This window comes from Kwoniella bestiolae, chromosome 1 (genome assembly GCF_000512585.2).
Source record: "Kwoniella bestiolae CBS 10118 chromosome 1, complete sequence".
NCBI lineage: Eukaryota > Fungi > Basidiomycota > Tremellomycetes > Tremellales > Cryptococcaceae > Kwoniella > Kwoniella bestiolae.
The window spans coordinates 8,304,652-8,325,341 of NC_089241.1; the positions used below are offsets into that span (position 1 = coordinate 8,304,652).

Here is a 20,690-nt window from a genome sequence, read left to right on the forward strand (position 1 = left end):
ATCAAAGCTACAAGGATGAAAGACGCTCAAAGTGATTTCGCGTGGAACTCGCGTGTTTGTTGACAACGTCAAGAGTAGGTCTGTATTCGGGCTTGTCTGTATGTACTCTTCTAAAGATATATCTGTATGCTGGTCTGAGCATCCGTTTGAGGGGGTCAACCATATATTGAGAGCGCATCGAACAATTTGACGCACGGACACGTCAAACGGTAGTCACTGGTCATACTCATAGCATCATCGATTTGAAGTGATCCGGGAATGAAAGGACTGTATTGAACCGGAGTGTATATGAGATGATCCACCCATTCAATACATTCTGCCGTACACCATCGCTCTGACATTCAGTACAAGGGCAAATGACTCGAGTGAGATACTGAATACGAGTGCTAGTGAAAGCAAGTCGTCTTCTTTCGCGTGGTTGCACGCTGTAATATGTAACAAACAACACGAAAGGGAAAGGAGAGATCGTCGTGCCTGCTTTTACTAGTGCTAGTTAGTGATTAACCCACCACGTGGTGTTTGTTGTTGACGATTCATTTCTCGTTTCTCATTCTCACACGATTGAATGGTTCTGTATTATTACGAGGAGGAATCAATCAATCAATCAATCAATTCAAGACAGATCACCGATCAACACAGATCATATAATCAGCTCGACACTCTCACCTATCACCTGACCGTATCATTCATTGATTGGCGTTGTGGAATCAGCAGTCTGCACACTCCTTTGCCCACTTACATTCCTTTTCATCAAAAGACGCCATCGTCAGAAACAGAGAAAATATCAACAGAGTCATTCATTACAGGATCATCAAGGGAGGGCAAAAGACGGGTTAAGGAGAGATCTGACACAGGACCTGCTGTCAATTCGCTAAGAGGTGAGTCGCACTCAATCCCGCTCTACACATTCTAGTAGTACCATACCATCGTTTATTTCACCTCCTTCATATATGTACACCTACTTGAAAGAGATCCCCTTCTATCCATCTTCCCAGCACCTATCACGCTTCTTAACGCCCTCTCCCGCCGGTCGGATCCAGCCCTCTGTACTTTACTCACTCTAGTCATTCTTTACACACTTCACGCTCTTTTGAACTCCCGTACCACAACTATTACTCATCCTCCACAACCTCCTTTAACCCATTACATAGATACCTGATCTATCACACACATTACCATCATTTCAAGACATCTCATACATCATATTGTCCTTGAATATCCTTCAAATTTGATACCCTTACCTTACTGATCAGTCTACCACAATCCGCTACCAAATGATCAGCTTCACCTTCCCCAAATCATCCCCCTCAACACCCCTACCTCAGCACCAACACCGAGGACCCATCCGACTCGGCTCGCCAGTCTCCTCAGCAGGAAGAAAGCGAAGAATCATGTCCATGCAATGCAATCGACTAACGGCATTCCTGCTACTGGGATTCGGTATAACCCTATTCCTTACTCATACGATCGTTCAGCAAACTACCGGTCAATCGTCCATTGAGGTGAGTGCAGGTTTACCAATCCCCTTTCAGTCACTTCACTTACTTGCTGCTAATTCATGACTTTCGGATGGACCATAGCACATAAGCAAGCTTAGTAAATTCCTGCCTTCCAAAACGGTCAACAGGTGGGCAGATCTGTATGTCGCAGAAGCGGATTTTCCTGAAACCACCTACATGACTGGAGTAGCGGGATTCAGTGGGTTCATCTGTCTTCCACCATGACCACCGTAATTCTGAATGGATGGACCAAATATGCTGATATCTCCGAATGAATTCCAGACTACTTCCACAACCTCTACTTCGCCAACGGCACTTTCCTAATCGTCACCTCCGAGCCTTCGAGCCTACCATCCTACGGGATCAACGGGATCCTATCGGGCTTACAAGACCCAACGGACAAATGGCACAACCACTGGGCAGCAGAGGAAGATCGAATCATGATTGTCTCACCGCAGGAGGCGAAAGAAAGGATGTTATTGGGTAAAGCTGCGATCAGGAAATCGGGGGTCAGTATGATGTTTGCGGATATACGGGAGGGAGGGCAGAGCTCGTTCTTGAATCATTATTATCATTTCATCGGGGAGATGTTCCTGGGGCTGTGGAGGGTCGTCACTGCTGCTGGGGAGATTGAACTGCCTTCGAGATTGATTTACAAGGCTGATTCGCCAGATTGGGTACGTCGAGTCACTTTTGCCAATTTAGATTTCGTGATCCATGATGTTCCGGGGCGTTCGGGTAGCTGACGAGATGAGCACTGTGGACATAGCGAGACCACGCTGGAATCACAACATGGTTCCAACAGGCTGTACTTCCCGAAGCTGAGATTGAAGAAGCTACAATCTACGAAGATAGGAGGAAGAGTGGCGTGACGTTCTTGTTCGACAAGATCGCTATTGCCGATGTGAGTAACTCAGCCATCGACTCGAGCGCCCTTATAGACCAGACATGGATGTGGGCAGCTGACTCTATATCTGGGGCACATAGCGATGGGCAGCACACAGAGCAGGTCAAGAAGTGAAATACTGGAACAAAGCCAACGCGGACTTACCTTCTCTTCCCGTACCGCTCACATGGATGGACCCATTGAGAGATCAAATCAAGAGGTTAGCTTTAGCTGAGGGATGCGATATGAAGAGGAAGAACCCTAAAGTTCCTATCGTTCTGTATATCAACCGGTACGTTTTGGCTCCTCATCATTCGTCGTCATGCCTTACTACATAGCTTCACTATTTGACTGAATGATACCATTGATCGGAGCTGATTTCTTTATGATATTTCTTAGTCAACTCACCAGTAGAAGACTTCTTGACGAGGATGCTGAAGAGCTGATAGAGGAGATGGAGAAGCTGGCCGATGAGGGGGTCATTGAATTCTATAATGAGTTTATGGAGAAATTACCCCGAGTCGAACAGTTCTGTCTAGCTATGAAGAGTGATGTGAGTGGAAGATTCGCCAGATCTCACCGTTCAGTCATTAGGGGATTTCTACAGTTGACTTGTTTTTGGCATGATGGTTTTCGCTGATACATCTCTTCGTCATATCTGACAGGTCATGTTCGCCGTTCACGGTAATGGACTATCCCATCAATTATGGATGAAACCCGAATCAGCGGTCATGGAGATCATGCCTGTAACAGGGTTTGCAAGGGACTATGCAATCTTGGGTGAAATGATGAACCATGAGTATTATGCTATTCATTATAATGAGACTTTCCCTGTTGAAAAGTGGGTACCAATAACCAACAACCTCCCCTTAATCAAGGGATCAAGCGTAAAGACAACCTTTTGCTGATATGTTGATTGCGAATACAGATGGAGGAAAGAGAATGGTTATGGTGTAGATCAAGGACCCGATTTCCATTCACCTAGAATAACGGTGAGTTGGTAGACCCTTTTACCTCTCTTGATATGCTCATGCTGAAATTTGGTCGTAATCAGGTCGACGGTAAATTCATGGCTGGCATGGTTAGGAAATTAGTCTCAACAAGGATAAATGTGGTTGAACCTGCTTTACCTTGGAAATAATGGATTCTCTTTCTTTCGGCTTGTTCTTGGGGTTACGGGAAACGACGTTGTCATAGATGATTTGATACGATCAGTATCTACTAGATAGGCTTGCTTACTACTTTTGAAGTTTTGATGGACGATGTTATAGCTTATACGCTCGTACTGTACTGTGCTTTCATATATACATTGATGGTATTGTATGAATTTTTTTCGTTTGCATGTTTGATGATTTCCTTATCAAATGACATTGAGCGGATATATTGCATTCGGGGGCTCGTATCGAGTTGTGAAATGGTATCAACATAGTATGATGCATCGACCGATCACATCAGGATCATCTCCCAGATCCATCTTCTTCCCTTCCCTGCTCAATTGATCAGGATCGTCGCGCGACCTCAACCGTCGCCATTGCAATAAATACATCAGTTCCATGATATATGGTGAGCGAAAGCCATCGGATTCGAGCTGATCAGCAAGTACCATTGGGTCCAACTATAATAAATGTCTATGTCTGCTTTTTCGCTTGACGACTTCCTTTGTCCTGCTTCTCATATTAAAGACTGAATCATTGTTGGGGTCAGTCTTCGATGTTACGGGGAGATCAGTCACCCTTATGTGTTTCTCACTTGAGCGGCTCGTCGTTATGATTGAGTTCGATCCGTGGTCAGTGGTCAGTGATTAGGAGATCACAGTCAGATCCTCAATGTCGACCATTCAATGTTGTTCCGGAAGGATGGCCCAGTAAAATACTTGAGATCCACATCGCAGACAACGTAGTAAGTGAAACAGACAAGACAAACAAAGAACCGTATGTATGTATCATGGTCGTGCATCCATCCCCTGAAATACGGAAAAAAACCCTATCCTATCTATTTAGCAAGATTGGGATAGGTTTACTCGTCACCCTCAACAACGACGGTTTGGAGGCCCTGATTGTATGAAGAAAGACAATCAGCATGACATTCAAGCGGATGAGAGACAGACGATGCGACCCATTCGAATATCATTGATGATTGATCAAAATAGTTGAACCCACCTTGAAGCTGGTAACTCCCTCAACGACAGAAGCAAGCACGTAAAGTTTCTCCTTGGCACCCTCATCGTCGTTTCTCTTTCTCTCGAGTCTCACTCTGATTCTCTTGGGTGGGGATCGGACACCTCGAGCCCAGACGGCTTGGTTGAGTCCAGGGGAGATTCGGACGTCGTTCACTCCCATTGATTTTTGGGCGAATTCAACGATCGACTTGATGGCTTTGGGGGCCTCTGTTATCGTTATCAAATAAAAAGTTAGTCTTGTTCTCGTATCGCCATAGAAGCATACGGGAAGGATGTATTGTTGATGTCGTTGACCGTCACGTGAAGCACAAGCACGAACAAACCCCAACTCACTCTTCTTGAAAGACAAGTCGTGGACTCGCTTGTGGAGGTGGATCGTGTATTCACGAGTTACAACATCGTGAAGGGCAGATCGAGGGGTTCGGGTCTGGATGAGAGTATAAGAGTTAGCGTTTATCCCATATAATATATGATCTACGTGTCTGGATATCCCATCCTGGTACTGAGAGAAATGGTTCGAAGAAGGGCTGCTTGTCCGATAGATATATGGGTTCAATGGTTCTAAGTCCTGACTTCTGTGCAGTGATGTGGATGTTTTCTAGAATTGCTATGTCGTGATGTTGATTTGATGGGGATGGAGTGGTGTTGGCAAAGTCGAGAACGCAGAGCGCACCATCGAGAATAATAATGGTGCTTGCGGTTGTCGACGGTGTGGTCCCCATATGTCGATTATTCTTCCTTCATCCCTATCCAGCTTGTCCTCTCTCCCGTATCCAGCATATCCCTCTTGAACTCAGAACTCATATATCCAAACAGTCGATTCAAACCCTTTCCTTTACCCCTCCTCTCAGACTAGGTAACATTGAAGACACAACTAACCTTTCGTTCCTTGGTGGTGGGAGCCTATCAACAATAACAAAAGTCAGCAATGTGACCGCATATAATCCTGTTTTCCACCCAACACCAACACCAGCTCCTCTAGAGGCAGCCCCAGCACCTCTTGCTACGTCCCATACTATCCACTATCCTGAATCCACCTCGACTTTATCCAGATAATCCGATAGCACCTCATCCCCTGCTTCAATCCCATCGTCCTCTCTATTCCAGCTCTTCCCTCTATTCTTCTCTCTGATCCTTCATCCACACCTGGTGCTAACGCTAACTCACCATTTTGACCTCTTTTTTATTGGATGAGACTTGACGGTTAAGTATAAGTAACAAGGATGGATTTCGATGTTTTTAGTTAATCCTGCAGCGACCAGCAAACCCACGACCAACAGGCAGTAGCCAGAGACCAACAACCTACAACCTACAATCGGTGTACCATACAGCAATACAGCCATACAGGGTCACCATACAACCGAAAAGCCCAAAGAGAGCATAGTCTGAATGTGGCACTTGAAAAATCTGAAAGGGGTATCGGCGTTATAGCATCGCTCAGGGAGTCGCTTCTCTTATGTCCGATATGCGCGAGTACCTGATTTGTCATCTTCACCTTCAGTTTTGCATGTACTCGAGTACAGACTACTCCAGTATTAATCGCCCAATTGGGCAGTGACCAGTGCAGTTTAGCACAATGCATTGCCACAGTACATCATATGCATCGTCTGTCCCAGCATACATCGGCTCAAGTCATACACAACATGCATCCATCCCAACTAACACGTACATGTACAACAAACAACATCAACGTAAACTGCTTTATGATCATATGTATAGGACTAATTCCCGTCGATGTCCATCCTGTCGCTCCCAATTCCATTCTGCAAATTCAGATTAACATCACCCCCTATCCTGGCAGGTAACGAAGCTGACGTCTGAGTAGTCTGAGTCTGTGGTTGTGAATTATCATGATAAATAGCTATAGTAGGATACGATACATTAGGTTGTAGTGTGTTACCAGGTAATGCATTCGAAGGATTAATCATCGGAGAGATCGACGTCGGCTGAATGCCAGGCGAGATATTGGCGTTGTTGGCAGGTTCGGAGATGGATCTGTTAGAAGACGACGTCAAGGAAGCGGAAGCAGAGACACCAGGAGTAGTAGTCGAAGAAGAGGCTCGTTTGGTCATGAATTCCCTGACGGTATTTTGGATCTCCTAGATGCGTTCAGATCACAACGTCAGCCAAATCCTTCTATGCTCCACGATCGCAAGTAGCGCATATAGCCTCCTCTCCTGATGAAGGCAAAGGCAAACGCAAACACGCACCCTTCTAGCAATCTTGGCATAATCCGCCTTCCTACTCTCATTCTCCTCCTTCATAACATCCAAACAAGCCTTCATGACCTCCTTTGTCCACTCCTCTCTACCCTCCTTCATCTCTCTTAAACCACTCTGCAGTGCCCTGACGCTCTCCTTGAGCTCTTTGATCTCTTGATCCTTCGCCGAGTCATCAACCCCTCTCAGATGCAGAAGCGATGGCACTTGACCTCGCTTCAGCGATTCAAGTTCGTTCCGATCAGCCTTGAGCTGCTCAGTATGAAGTAAGACCGTAGCAGCCGCAGATCGTTGAGTATCGTTGAGAGCCGTGATATCATTCTTACATTTCTGGATGCTTTCCGCCAAGCTGTTCACTCCCGTGGATATCTTCTCGAACGTACCGAGTCGCGACTCCTTGTCATCAAGTAGGGTTTTGACGTCGGAGGAGAGCTTGTTGATGGTGTTCTGGAGTGTACCGACTGTATTGCTTAGATCATGGACATTAGGCGATGTTCCGTTGACCAAAGTAGATGAAGAGCTCGTAGAACCGTTGATTTTAGGTAGTGAAGACTGTAGTACTTTGACTTGTTCGGACAATTTGCCTACTTCCACTTTCAAGTCTTCATATTGATTCGGACTAGCACTCGGTTGATTGTGCTGATCGTCATTCACCAAAGATTGCCTTTGCGTCTGCAGATTCTTCATGACGTTTCCCAAAGAGGTGGTTGCGGGGTTACCGATCGTTGGTGAATTTGAAGAAGCACCAGAGTTGAGCTTGTTCATGATGTTGTCAAGGGTGATACCAATAGAGGGGAAGACAGGACCTTGAGCTGAGCTTGATGTCCGATTCGAAGATACCTGACCTTGTAATACCTTGACCTCGTTCGACAGCCGCTCGACATCCTTCTGCAAGACCTCCACCAGCTGCTCACCAGTCCGACCCATAACGACATCCCCATCCACCTCTGACCTACTTCTCGAAGGTCCTGCAGCATCTTCCTCTCCCTCTTCAATTTCGCCCTCCTCCCCATCTCGTTGTTTCCGTTTCTTAGTCTTCTGTTCCCTCCTGCTCTCCACATCATCCCACGTGGCGAACCTCTTCTTCTTATCCCTCTTGATCTCCTTCTCATCAACTTCGTTCTCCACGTTCAACAAGGTGATCTCCACATCATCTATCCTGGCGTCAAATCCTTTGATCAAATCTTCGAGCGTATCCAGTCGATCCACAATGTGATTGAAAACTTCTCCAACTCGGCGTTTCTTCTCTTCTCGCGTGGCTGGTATTGGCTGTTGACCCTCTGCATCTGCATCTGTAGGTAGAGGTGGAGGAGGTAATGATGGTGTAGGAGGTCTAGGTGAAGGGTCTTTGTTCTGCGGTGGCGGCGGAGGAGGAAAGGCAGGTATAGGAGGTGGTGGAGGACTCTCGTTCTGATCATATCTCAAAGCCCTAGACGTCAAGGTATGTTCCTCAATCTTCTTCATCCGTTCCTTCAGAGCGTCAAGTTCCAATTTACTTAAAGCCTCAGAGGAAGTCCCAACAGTACAGAGAGTCCGCTTGATGAGTTCCGTGAAGCTGCCTTGCAAGAGGATCATAACTTCGTCTAAGACCTTTTGAGCTTTCACGACTCGTTTCTCAGCTTCTTCGAGAGCTACAGAGTTGGGGTTTTGGTGAGGGAAGGTGGATAGTCTTTCGAAGTGTTTGCGGGCGAGGGAGTGCTGGGAGGTTACCATTAGGGCGGAGTGCATCGTTCTGGTAGGACATTTGTCAGCTTTGACATCTTAAGTATCTTATGAGGACGATCACATTCGGTTCAAGGGACAGATTGGGAGTATTGAGGATGTACGATAATGACGGATGATATGATACGAGGTTCTGATATCCAGAATGTATACAGATTGAAGATGTAAGGGGATCTTAATGTATTGAAGTAGTGATTCACTCACCGCGAAAAATTATCCAGCGCACCCATGACCGACCCCACCCCAGGCTGCAAGCTATCCCTCATCGACCCCGACGTCGAGGGACCAGGGGCCAAAGGTGATCTCCCACCGTCGTTCGGTCTATCTGATGACACTTTCCTAACAGCAGGAGCCGGCCGATAAGGCTGAGGATGCGGAGGTGTTCTGTTGGATGATGGTCCTGTGGGAGGTGCTCTAGGATCACGAGGTGGGAAGGTTGCAGTTGAGGGGTTGTTGTATTGGGCGTTTAGATTGGGGTTGGGTGAGAGGATTTGTCCTGGTTCGTGCTCGTGTGGGAGGTATGTACTGGCAAGTCCAATCATACCAAATTAGCTTCTCGCTCTTCAATCTCAGTCTTCACATATTGAGTATGGATGTCGCAATTATGTAAAGATGTAGAGATAATAACAGAGATAAACTTAACTCACTCAACCCTATATCCAGACCTCTCTCTACCGCCGTTACTATTCTGTCTAACCCTCTCACCCTCCGGACTCCTACTTCGTCTGGACGGACCAGGACCGGGGTTATACGGGTTATGATTGGTGGTGTAGTTGTTATCCCATCCACCACCGTACGAAGCTGTATGAGGGGGAGCAGCGGCAGGTTGTTGGCTCGTCCATCCGCTTGATTGTCTGTTCCAATCTCTGTCTCTGTCTCGGTCGTCTCGACCCCTATCAGGTGATTTGGGGCGGTACATCGTTTGTGATTCCTTGTGTGAGGTGCGAGTCTAGGCTTCCTCTTGAGAAGATAGGATGACGAAAGGAAAAGGAGATGAATGTGGGAGTGATGAAAGGTTGACGATATAATGTTTTCACCAATTCGCGTGTTACTTGTATATGAGGGAATTCAGGGTATACCACGTGGCCCTGGCATACTTTGATTTTGCCACCAAAGGAGGTCCAGGATGATCATGATGAAGATAGCCGAGATGATGAAATGGAAGATGATGATAAAGATGACGATGAGATGATCCGAGATGATCGCAAGAATCACAATGATGGAGAATCGGATATGGGATCACACAAAGGATACATAGACATCGGATATGATTGAGTCAAAGCCGAATTATTTCTTATTATGCATCTATTGATACATATACAGTCCTAACATATAAACATCTGTTCTCATCGCAATCTCACAGCTCCTCGTCCAACACATATTATAACACCCTCATCTCTCAGCTCCTGGTCAACGCACCTGTATACCAATATCAGTCAGCTTCTACTCACCATGCTCTCACGTTCGTACAAAGCAATAGTGATAGGTGCCGGACCAGGTGGTCTGGCAACCATGAAGTCATTACTCGACGTCGGTCTAAATAAGATATGCTGGATCGATAAGAATTTTAAAGGTGGGAGGTTGAATGAGCTGTACAGGGAGATTTCTTCGTGAGTATCGTATCCTGCCTTTCCCTAATGCATCATACTCTCAGTCATCTGTAACTCCTCATGACCTACGTTACAACCCAAATTACAGGGTTAATATCATGTCCGTTCGTAGCAACACAAAAGTAGGTATCTACCTAGACGCAGTACACGCCTCGCCCACCTGCCAGAGAATCATCGAATCCACACCCAGTCCCAATGCCATAACCGGACTGGAGAAGATAGATAGGGATGAGACCTGTCAACTGAGCTTGGCAGGCGATATGATCGAGATGTTACAGCGGGGTATACTAAAGGATAAAGGGGTAGAGAAGGTACAGGCGGAGGTGAAGGAGATCAGTCTGGAGGTGAGTAAGCCGAATATTGTCTTTAGATAAATCCTACTTACCTTCCGATACTCAACATAGGGCTCAACATGGTCCATCGGCCTCCACAACCACCCCTCACCCCTAACCTCCCCCCGTCTATTCCTCTGTACAGGTTCCCATCCCCTCACACCCAAATTCCATACCCCATATAACCCTCACCTAAAAGTCCTAGATCTAGATAGATGTATGATCAAATCTACTCTCCCCTCCTTATTCCCCCGAGACCAAAAAAGCGTGGTTGGGGTGATAGGTAATTCCCATTCTGGGGTGTTGGTCTGTCGAAATCTATATGAGATCCAGAAGGAACAGCAGAGGGATCTAAGAATAATCAATTTCAAGAGGAGTGAGATACGATATGCTATATACAGGGAAGATGGGATAGTGTATGATAATACGGGGTTGAAGGGTGATACAGCCGATTGGTCAAAGGATCATATGGATAATCCATCAACGGACGTACGGGAGGTGATAGAGCAGGTGGATATAAGTCACAATGCCGAGGAGGTATATAAGAAGAGGTTAGGGGAATGTACACACCTAATTTATGCGGTGGGGTATGAGGCGAACCCCTATCCGAGAATTACCATCGATGGGAAAGAGGTGAAGCAAGATGATCTGACATTCGATCAACAGACCTCAGAGTTTAGCTTAAGTGGAAAGAAGGTGAAAGGGTTGTATGGGCTGGGGATAGCTCATCCGGAGAGATCGCATGATCCCGAAGGGAATGAGGAGAATAATGTAGGACTGGCAAAGTTCTTTAAGTTTGGTGAGACGTGTCAGGAGTTGTGGAAGAAGGAATAACGAGTGGAGCTGAGATACCTCTGTTTGTACTTTGTATTTGTATTTTGGATCAGACGGACCTCACCTTACATTGCATTGTTATCTTCATCATCTTATAATAGTATTAGATAATCGAGTGATACCGGTCCCTTTGGTAGATATGTAGATGTGTATAGCATGAGTGTCCCGATGATGATATCTTATCGCGCATACCGAATAAGCTTGAACATGACAAAATAGTATGGCTCAGTGCGGGATCCTCTTCCTCTTGTGATCAGCGCACACGCGATCAGATTGTCTGCTCAGTCCAGACTTTGTAGATGACGCTGGTAACAGATGAACATCGTCGTCAAGAGTTACACAACGATCAGTATCGCTAACAGGTAGAAACCCGACATAGCGATCAGCGTTTAGGTCGAACCTCCCTCGACGTATATCGAAGCTATCGAGTGGTCAGTCATTCCACAACGACTACGCTCGACCATTAGTGACATCGAGCGGACACAGACCCAGCTTGACCTCGTATCATCAAAGAGGAAAATACGAATACATTTCTCTGGTGTTTGATGTATAATGTCATTCGATATTCTCTCTCCCAATCCAGATCCAGATGCCAATCCAAAACCCAACCTGAACCATATTGTTCTAAGCTCGATTTGAATCGTTTAACCAGATTTACCAGCGGGTTGTTGGTTCCTATGATCGCAACAGCGTCAGCATCGAAGTTTGTCTAAGTTGAGGTTAAACTGAGAGGCAAGAAGCGACGATGGAAAGATTCAGATAGGAGCGAAAGACTAATTTCTAGTTGTGATTCGTTCATGCTTGATTCAGAGTGAACTATGCTTGATTTATGTATCATCCGTATGTATGGGTGGGTGGGGGGCAGGTGCAGGATCGCACCGATTGGTCGAAAAAAGAGACTGGCACGCGTAAGAGGAAATGGTAAACTCACATTCGTCGTTTGCCTCCAGGAGCAACTGTTACGTTAACGCTGAAAAAGAAAAGGCGAGTTAGTCTTTGTTCCTTCTAATGGGGTTTTAGACATAGTGAAAACTCACAATCTGTATATTCAAGAATGACAAGAATCGATAAATATGATCAGTAAATCACCCAACATCGACGAGCCATTCTTTATCAACGTACCGTCTGTTGTACTGGATTCTCTTCTCTGTGAGATGAAAAGACACTCGTCAGCATTATACCTTAAGCTGCTAAACAATCATTCCTGCTTCCACTTTCTCTATCCCTTTTCGACAACCCTTTCCTTCATGTTCTATGCCTACAGCACTCCTCGTCCATCCATCCAATCCAGTAAATCCTCCTGTAAGAAAGAGCCATCACTCACTTGCTCGACCCTTGGGAGTCTTCTTTTTCTCTTGTTTCTCAACCTTAGGAGCCTACGACACACATCACCATGATCAGTCTTCCCGATCCCTCTGCCATCATCTTCTGTCTATTCTGATGAAACCCGATGCTCACTTGAGATCTAACTTTACCCGCTCGAGCGAGGGAACCGTGAACCTTACCCATCTTGACTGATTGGTGGGTTGGTGATGTGATGATATGAGAGAAGGGGAGCGGCAAAACGTTGATTGTTGAGTATGAGGGAGGATATGAGAGAAGTGGGTATCAAAATGATCAGCTTCTTTCTCTTCCTCCGTTCGGCCTGATGATGGTGACGGGGGATGAACCTACCTAATGTGTTTGTATGATATTTGAAGGATGAACAAGGATGGACTATCTGCTGAGATATACTCGATCTTTTGATGAATCGAATCTCACTCTCACTCACACTCACCAAACGCATACGATTCACCTCGATTTCGTTGGATTTTGGGATCGGGATTTCTGTAAATGCCGAGAGCACAAAGCAGTGGCGGTATTTGATTCCGCTGTGCTGATGTCTCCTTGACATTCAATGGTGCCCCGTAGTTTTTGGAATCATCTGACGCATAACAACACGTGGCACACTTACTTTATTTCGGGAGAGGGGGAGGATGTTTATACGTGGTTAACCCGACATGATAGCGACAAGCATACTACTGTAAAGCAAGACAAGCAAGACACTTCTACCTCACGCTGACATCGCAAGACATCTTCGGAGAGAATGACAGCTCCCAGTGCGATCAGTAACGGTGGAGAGCCATCCGCTAAAAGACCGAGATTGGCGGATCATGGAGATGAAACCGGAGATGGTAAAACAACATATACGATGGCATACCTCGGACCTGAGGGTACATATGGACAGATGGTGAGTGATCATGATACTTCTACCCAAATGATACGTACTTGTCTGATCACCTCATGGCTAGGCAGCAGAGGCATTCAAGTCGTGCTATGACAACGACGTACCTATCGAACTGATACCTTGTCCAAGTATATCAGGTAAGTTTGTCTATACATCCACTTCTCATCTGCTCTGTACAAGATAATTGATATGGCACACAACACATAGCAATATGGAAGACATCATCAACGTTCCATGTGTTCCCACTGGAAAACACTATACATGGTGGAGTGACCGAAACTTTGGATTGTCTATTATCGAATTTAAATCCAGATAAGGGTATGACGGAGCTAGATGAAGAGAAGAAGAGCAGAAAAATAATAGCGGATCTAGCTTTACCTATAAGTCATTGTCTGGTGGTACGGAAGGGAGTGAAGAAGGAGGATATCAAGTGGATAAGGAGTCATGAGCAAGTGAGTCATCCATTCTGAAACCTAGCTATATATTCATATGCTCATTGCCGTGATGGATGTAGGCACTAGGTCAATCATCGAAATTCATTGAAACTCATTTCCCAACTGCCAAACTCAAGACCTACCCTTCGACTGCTGGAGCAGCTGTATCTCTCATCAATGATTTAGACGAAGGTGAAGGTAAAGGTGCGGCACTATGCTCTAAAGCTGCTGCTAAGCTGTATGAGGACAAGTTGGACGTGCTGTATCAAGGTACGCAGGGGATCTCAAGTGAGTAAAGGAAGCCATACCAAACATACGTTCGAGGTTCTTTCCACATGTCTTGTGTCTAGTCAGACAAAAATAAAGACTAATCCCAAATGACGAATAGACAACTTCACACGCTTCGTCCTCCTCTCCAACCACTACTCTCGACCTCCACCTGAAGCAACCACCACATTCCCACCGTATCAATCCACAGAATTCTACGCCATACCCTCAGCAAGCGACATAATAGCATTCTTCCAATCCTCCCAAATACGTAACATCCATTCCCGCCCTTCGCCCAGTACGTCTGATAAAGACGAAACTCAGCGGAAGTCTACCCAATGGACGTATCGAGAAGAACGATTCCCCACGTTATACTTTGTTGAGGTGGATGCAGCCAGCGATAGTAACAATCAAAGTGAGACGAGTAAGAGAGGTGAAGAGAAGGGTTGGTTCCTCGGTAAAGCCGGATGGAGAGTGACGGATGCGCAGATAAATGCTTTGTAGGATCGGGTCGTAAGTTTACCTCGCCATGCCTTCGTCACATTGCATATAACTTACAATTGATTTGGCTCAGTTTGAAAGCACAAAACAGCATCGCTCTCATACTCATATCCACCCTTGACGACATAATGCACAGATTGTATACATTCAATTCCCATCGATATAAGAAATACTACAAATACTCTATCCGTCTTACTAATGGTTTTTCTGATTTTTCTAATTTTAAGCAGAAGATCCCAAATTGATGACTTCGATGATGATGATAATTACAATATCTCCAGATTCCAACCCATCGCTTCATTCCTATAATACAAGCGCTCTACTCTTTTCCAATGTATTTATTCTCCTTTTGGTCTCTCAACTCGATCTTCTAATTCTACAGTTCCGAGTATACCAACCAATCTCCATCTAAACTCCACACCATCCCCATTATTCACTTTTACTTTGTTCCCATATCCTACCAGCCAATTAGCCTACCCACTCATCTCTACCTCCTTGATCAAGATCCAGTCTTAGATCAAACTACTCCCTGCCCTCCCCAACCTCAATGACAGGCCCGAATACGTCATTCTCCACCAACCCTCCGCTCGAAAAAGAATCTCGCGAACTACCACTCATTTCGATCGAATAAGAAGGTCCAGCAACGCTCAAAGGATCAACATCAAATCTTGCTTGCTTTTGCTTGGGCATCGAAATCGGTGTACGGAGTTGGTTATTGATGTTTGCCCAGTACCCAGCGGTGGAAGAAGAAGGTTGAGCGAAAGTAGGTTCAGTGGCCGTTTGAGGGGTGATGAGTGGGTTGGTGAATGATGGCGAGGGAGTGTAAATCTCTCTTGGATAAGTGAGTCCTAGAGTATCAAAAATTCACGAGTCAGACCATCTCCACAACCACAACAAACTATGGGATGAATCGCAACTCTATAACTCACCATCCTCCTCTTCCCCTTCCCCTTCGCTCAGACACCCGAACTTCCTCTTATTGGCTTCCTTCGGTTTCTCAGGGGTGACAGACCAGGTGCTACCGTCCAGCCTCAATCTGAGGTGAAGTTTCTCGGAAGAGTCGATACGAGTGATACTTCGATCTCCACTGGTCTTGTTCTTGGGCGGGGTGGTGGTGGCGGTGGTGGCGGCGGTCATCCAGAATGGCCGTACAGAAGATGAGGGGGATGAAGATGTTGCCTCAAGAGGTGGATTGTCCTAACCGTCGATATGCGTCAATCAGCCATCTGCACGACTAATCTGATGGAAGCGCGGAGGACACCAAACTCACTTGTTCAGCTGACTGACTTTGGCTAGGTTCAGCTTCCTCCTCAGAATACAGCTCATCCACTTCCTCATCCACAGCCCCTTTCCTACCTAGACTCGCACTCCTACTCTTCCCCTTCATGGTAACCTTTGATCTAGTCTCAATGACTTTGACTCCCTTCTTCATTCCAACTTCAACCTTCCCACAAAGTCTATCAAACTTGACGCTCTTCCTCTTAAATTCAACCTCCTTGGGAGCCTTGATCCGACTAACCGTACGGGTAGCTTTGTGTTCTTTCACCCACATCTCCAACTCCCTCTTCTGCTCCTCAAACACCTGTTCGTTCAGACCGTGGTTCCTCCATGCGAGGGATAGCTCGTCGATAGTGGGGATCTCGATTGTTTGGGACCTGCACAAATTACGACCAATCATATCAGATATCAGATAACCCTTCACAAGAACAAAAGTGGCAGGAAATGCAGAAACAAAAACGAGACTAACATCAGATCCGTATTGGCGACTGCTCTTCTTTCAAATGGCCAATCTTTGATGTAGCTATAATCCCATCGATATCAATACAAGAATGAGATACTCTTTACATTGGTGATCAATATCACTCACTTATTCAGATTTCGCTGGAAGGAAGTCCATTGATTGGTCTTTTTCGAGAGTACCGAGTATACTAACATGATTCGCATAAACAGTCAGCTAAACCTCGATACGACTATCACGAATCGTATGAATTCACCATGTTCAGCGAACTACCGAGCAGAGAGACATGATCAGCTGATATAGTGATACTTTAGATAGCAGGAACAGACTCAGACTTACAGCTTCAGTATTGGGGATATAGGCAACTTGGTTCTTGAGTATGACATGTTCTGGGAATACGTCGTACGCTAGCATTCTGGTGCGTCAAGAAAGGAGGTCAGCTACTAATCAATGAATATCCCGATTACTCAAGATGTTTTAGGGATAATTTTTGTGAATATCCCGATTACTCAAGATGTTTTAGGGATAATTTTCCGAGATCAACTCACTTCATCATCCAAAACAAGAACGCTCCAGTAGGTACTTTCGATCCACCCACTCCCACGGCACTTCTCCCAACACCACCGGAAGTCCCCTTGTAGCTCGACTCACTACTCGACCTCTTGTTGAGTTTACCAATCACCCTTCCTTTCCCTTTATCGAGTCTACTTCCAACTGCTTTGGCCATACCATTACTTTTTGCTTTCGCTTTACCTTTCCCTCTCCCTTGAACCTTCTTATTCCTCTTCTTCTGCTCCTGGTTCTTGAGTGTATTCAACCTAGCAGGGTACCTCCCATTCCTACTAACCACTTCGGGTTCGGGTTCTTCTTCCTCGTACTCATCACCAGAGGAAGAGGGCGAATGAGTAGATTTGGGAATATACGCATCGAAAGATGGACCTCGACGATGAGCGGGAGAGTGACCGGGTCGAGACGATGGTAATGGGGTTGCCACTTCCGGAGAAGAGATTTCTTCGAGAGAGAGGACCGTCGTCTTTGATTCGACCGATACTGATACCCCGTTGGTAGGTTCTGTCGGTGTTGTTGTGAACGAGAGAGAGGAGGATGAGGAAGAGGATAATTCGATACTGATAATTCCATTGGTCTCTTGGGGTGACACCACTGTACCTTCTTCCTCTGTAACGGTTCTAGATGATACGAAAGTTTGCGCTTGAGGTCGAGATCGTAATAAAGACGCATCAAACTCATCATCCGAATTCACCTCTGTACCTTCCTCCACATCTTGATCCGCAATACCAAGGATCTCTCCTTGTACTGTTGTGTTCCATACCATGTTATTATCGTTCGTCGAAGAAGAGGAAGGGGCTAGATCGATATCCGGAGCCAGAGGGTATGATTGACCTTGACATTCCATATCCATGTTCATACCTGTATCTCTCTCCGAGGAGATAGTGTATCTCGGGATAGTATGTTCAGGAGGTATGATCTGTTGGAAAGGGAAGGTGGTCGATCTACCTGTTGATGAGATGGGCGAGGAAGACATGTCGAACGAGAGATTGTCAAGTGATGGTAGAGGAGATTGAATCGGATACGAAGCTGGGTATGAATGACTCGAGAGAGATCGAAGAGGATAGTTGAGCTGGTTGTTCACCTCTGAGAAGGGAATGAAAGGTTGACCAGTGGCGTGGAAGGTCGAGTGTTGAAAAGGAAAAGGAAAGGTGGTGGCGAATGAGGAAGACGGATCGACAGGAGTGATATTGGGATACCTGGTGGTTGAGGGAATGTATTGAGAATAATTTCCAGAAGCTGTGTTCGAAGATGAGGAAGAGGAAGTCGTCGTGGTTGAAAAAATAAGAGCAGCCCAATCTTCAGATAACCACACCGAATTGTATTCCTTCTGAGGGTGATTCAACGGATGAAGGGGATTAGAGGCGATTCTCTGTTGAGTGTGATGGTCGAAGGAAGGATTGAAAGGTCTATTGGTAGTGAGAGCAAGTGAGGATAACGGTCGTCTTCCTTCCAACCTTGATTGGTCGTTGTTGAAGGAAGAGGAAGATGATTGGTGTAAAGATGGATTTAGGAGTTTTGGATTGATCGTCTTTGGTAAAGTATGTTGAATATTATGATTGGGAGAAGAAGAAGGAAGAGGCGAAGGGAAAGAAGGAGGAGAAAAGACCAAGTCCATTGAAAGGATTGGAGTGTTGCGAGAGCCAAAATGGAAGAAGGAAGGAAAGAGAGACGTAGGTGATCAAAGGATGTCGAAAGGCAATGAAGAAAATAGGAAAATCCTTTTGACTTTTCAACAGTTCAATCAGGAAGATACAAAGTGATATGATAGATCGTTTTACCGGATCTAGAAAGTATATTTCCAATAGACTTGAGTGTCTAGAACGAGGAGAGACAAGTATAAATCGTGAGTAAAATGATGATGATCAATACAAAGTGATCAGATGAAACGACTCGATGGGTTCGCTTTCTTCCCTTCCTGGGCATTTCTCTCCCTCTCATATATACCTTGCACCCCACCTCCCTCTGCTATCTTTCCTTCCTCCTCTGCCCAGCCAGAGTGAAAGTCGAACATTACATTACAAGATCAATAAGGTACGGTCAATAACTGAACCATCGATACCATCATGAGTCTGGGTATTGCACAGACCCATCAGTGACTCAATTCAGTATTTCACCCTCAACTCTGTTCGTTGCTCTGGGCGGCAGAGCAGAGGTCAAAAGTATCATCCTAGGATGTAAGTGGTCCTTTGAAGGCGTATGAGATTCATATGGTTCACCTATGATACGATGATATGACCTGATCTAGTCATACAGCGGATCCGTGTCTTACCGTGTTTGTGGGATGGGGGAGTCTAGATGATCAAACTCTCTTGATTAGTCAAAGGTATCATTGTTGAGGAATGTGGTACGAGTCATGACGAAAGAGGAAGAAGAGGAGGAATACCTATACTTCGAGTAGAGGGGAGGTGGTAGGAATTTGAATCAGAGTTCATCAGGTCAAAGGAAGGACAGATCGAATATCGGTAAAAGGGGAATGCACTGTGTTGTCTTAGGCGAGAGCGAGAGAGGAGGAAGGAAGGAAGGAAGGAAAGAGAGAGTGAACTCACCGTATGAGGCGTTATTGCCGACTAAAATAGATTTCATCATCGTTGATATTGATGGTTGTTGAGATGATATCAAGATGATTTAGTTTGATCAATCCAAAGGAATGTATTCCACATGATATCGTCCGGAACGGTTGACTCGGAGTCAGGAGGAAGGAAGAAAGGTAAAGGTGGACCTTGAAAGTGGAGGATCAGCTAATGTTTCCAAAAAGATAAGTCTGATTAGCTTTCAGTGCCTGACAACCGGGATCGATCTGATCGATAATATCGATCATGCAGTGTTATCATCTTCCCTTTCCTTCTCATCCCCCAATCGTAATCTCCTTCCTCTGCTTTGATGCCTGGAGAGTGATGGCGATACAGCAAAAATGACAAGGATACACGTCAAACTTACTCACCAATCGGATCAAGTAGAGTGGCACCCAAAAGCGCTGATCCATCCTTCAATTCCTTCCTATCAAGCCGGAATTCTATTTTATCCCCCATTTCCATATCATATGTGCTTGCCCTTCATATATAGCTCTGCTGAATTTCCTATTCCGTCGATGACACTCTTAGCTAGATCAAGGGGAAGGTACTGATTTGATGGTGGTCGCTTGATTAGCTCGATATCGGTATCGGTATAGGATGATGATGAGTGGGTAAATGATTTCTTCAGGAATAGAGTCGACATACCTTTCTAATTCCCGTCATAAGTGGCTAGCTGCAAGCCCGAACGTCGGTTTAGGTAATCTCCTGTTAGATCTAGAACCTTCCATGCCCAATTTGGGCCCGCACCCAAATGGCGAGTGACTGGCGAACGGTTCAAAGGAGGAAGGAAAAGGAAAGTGAGTGATCATCACCTCGGTGGTCGGCGGTCTTTGATCCCATGTATCTCTTGAATGGGGGACGTGAAAGGTGGGCCCTAAATCGTGTGTATCCAGTTGAGTTGTTGTCTATACCTGTGACCCAAGGAAAGGCGGAATGCATATATGGGACAACTCACTCGGATCGAGAAATCAAACATGAGGTAAGTTGATTTTTGATTTTGCCACTTTGAATATTGTCACGTCGTAACGGTTGACTAGACGCGTCATGTCCACACTCACGGTTACAGTACCTCATGTTTATCAATCTGATCGTTGATTTT

General features: G+C 45.6%; 6 protein-coding genes across 6 annotated transcripts; 3 read left to right on the plus strand and 3 right to left on the minus strand.

Moving 5' to 3' along the window:
* Window positions 1-1,274: 1,274 nt before the first annotated feature.
* I302_103096 (uncharacterized protein) lies at window positions 1,275-3,526 on the plus strand (the record flags this gene model as incomplete). Its single annotated transcript, XM_019188469.1, has 9 exons — window positions 1,275-1,502; window positions 1,581-1,698; window positions 1,782-2,176; window positions 2,269-2,403; window positions 2,487-2,677; window positions 2,785-2,938; window positions 3,051-3,226; window positions 3,314-3,377; window positions 3,440-3,526. 9 exons carry the CDS (start codon window positions 1,275-1,277, stop codon window positions 3,524-3,526), a joined length of 1,548 nt encoding a protein of 515 aa, XP_019051347.1.
* Window positions 3,527-4,401: 875 nt separating this feature from the next.
* Window positions 4,402-5,734, minus strand: I302_103097 (uncharacterized protein; the record flags this gene model as incomplete). Its single annotated transcript, XM_065869615.1, has 5 exons — window positions 4,402-4,437; window positions 4,545-4,771; window positions 4,898-4,991; window positions 5,444-5,467; window positions 5,732-5,734. 5 exons carry the CDS (start codon window positions 5,732-5,734, stop codon window positions 4,402-4,404), a joined length of 384 nt encoding a protein of 127 aa, XP_065725687.1.
* A 551-nt stretch (window positions 5,735-6,285) lies between these two features.
* I302_103098 (uncharacterized protein) lies at window positions 6,286-9,424 on the minus strand (the record flags this gene model as incomplete). The annotated part of the gene is made up of 4 exons (XM_019188471.1): window positions 6,286-6,663; window positions 6,775-8,515; window positions 8,710-9,030; window positions 9,153-9,424. The coding sequence occupies 4 exons, from the start codon at window positions 9,422-9,424 to the stop codon at window positions 6,286-6,288; spliced, it is 2,712 nt and encodes a 903-aa protein (XP_019051349.1).
* Window positions 9,425-9,957: 533 nt separating this feature from the next.
* Window positions 9,958-11,281, plus strand: I302_103099 (uncharacterized protein; the record flags this gene model as incomplete). The annotated part of the gene is made up of 3 exons (XM_019188472.1): window positions 9,958-10,115; window positions 10,228-10,459; window positions 10,520-11,281. 3 exons carry the CDS (start codon window positions 9,958-9,960, stop codon window positions 11,279-11,281), a joined length of 1,152 nt encoding a protein of 383 aa, XP_019051350.1.
* Window positions 11,282-13,367: 2,086 nt separating this feature from the next.
* I302_103100 (uncharacterized protein) lies at window positions 13,368-14,713 on the plus strand (the record flags this gene model as incomplete). Its single annotated transcript, XM_019188474.1, has 5 exons — window positions 13,368-13,511; window positions 13,573-13,645; window positions 13,716-13,960; window positions 14,023-14,230; window positions 14,331-14,713. The coding sequence occupies 5 exons, from the start codon at window positions 13,368-13,370 to the stop codon at window positions 14,711-14,713; spliced, it is 1,053 nt and encodes a 350-aa protein (XP_019051352.1).
* A 519-nt stretch (window positions 14,714-15,232) lies between these two features.
* Window positions 15,233-17,991, minus strand: I302_103101 (uncharacterized protein; the record flags this gene model as incomplete). Its single annotated transcript, XM_019188475.1, has 8 exons — window positions 15,233-15,558; window positions 15,640-15,907; window positions 15,981-16,365; window positions 16,458-16,511; window positions 16,578-16,638; window positions 16,705-16,717; window positions 16,788-16,863; window positions 16,997-17,991. 8 exons carry the CDS (start codon window positions 17,989-17,991, stop codon window positions 15,233-15,235), a joined length of 2,178 nt encoding a protein of 725 aa, XP_019051353.1.
* Between the last annotated feature and the right edge of the window lie 2,699 nt (window positions 17,992-20,690).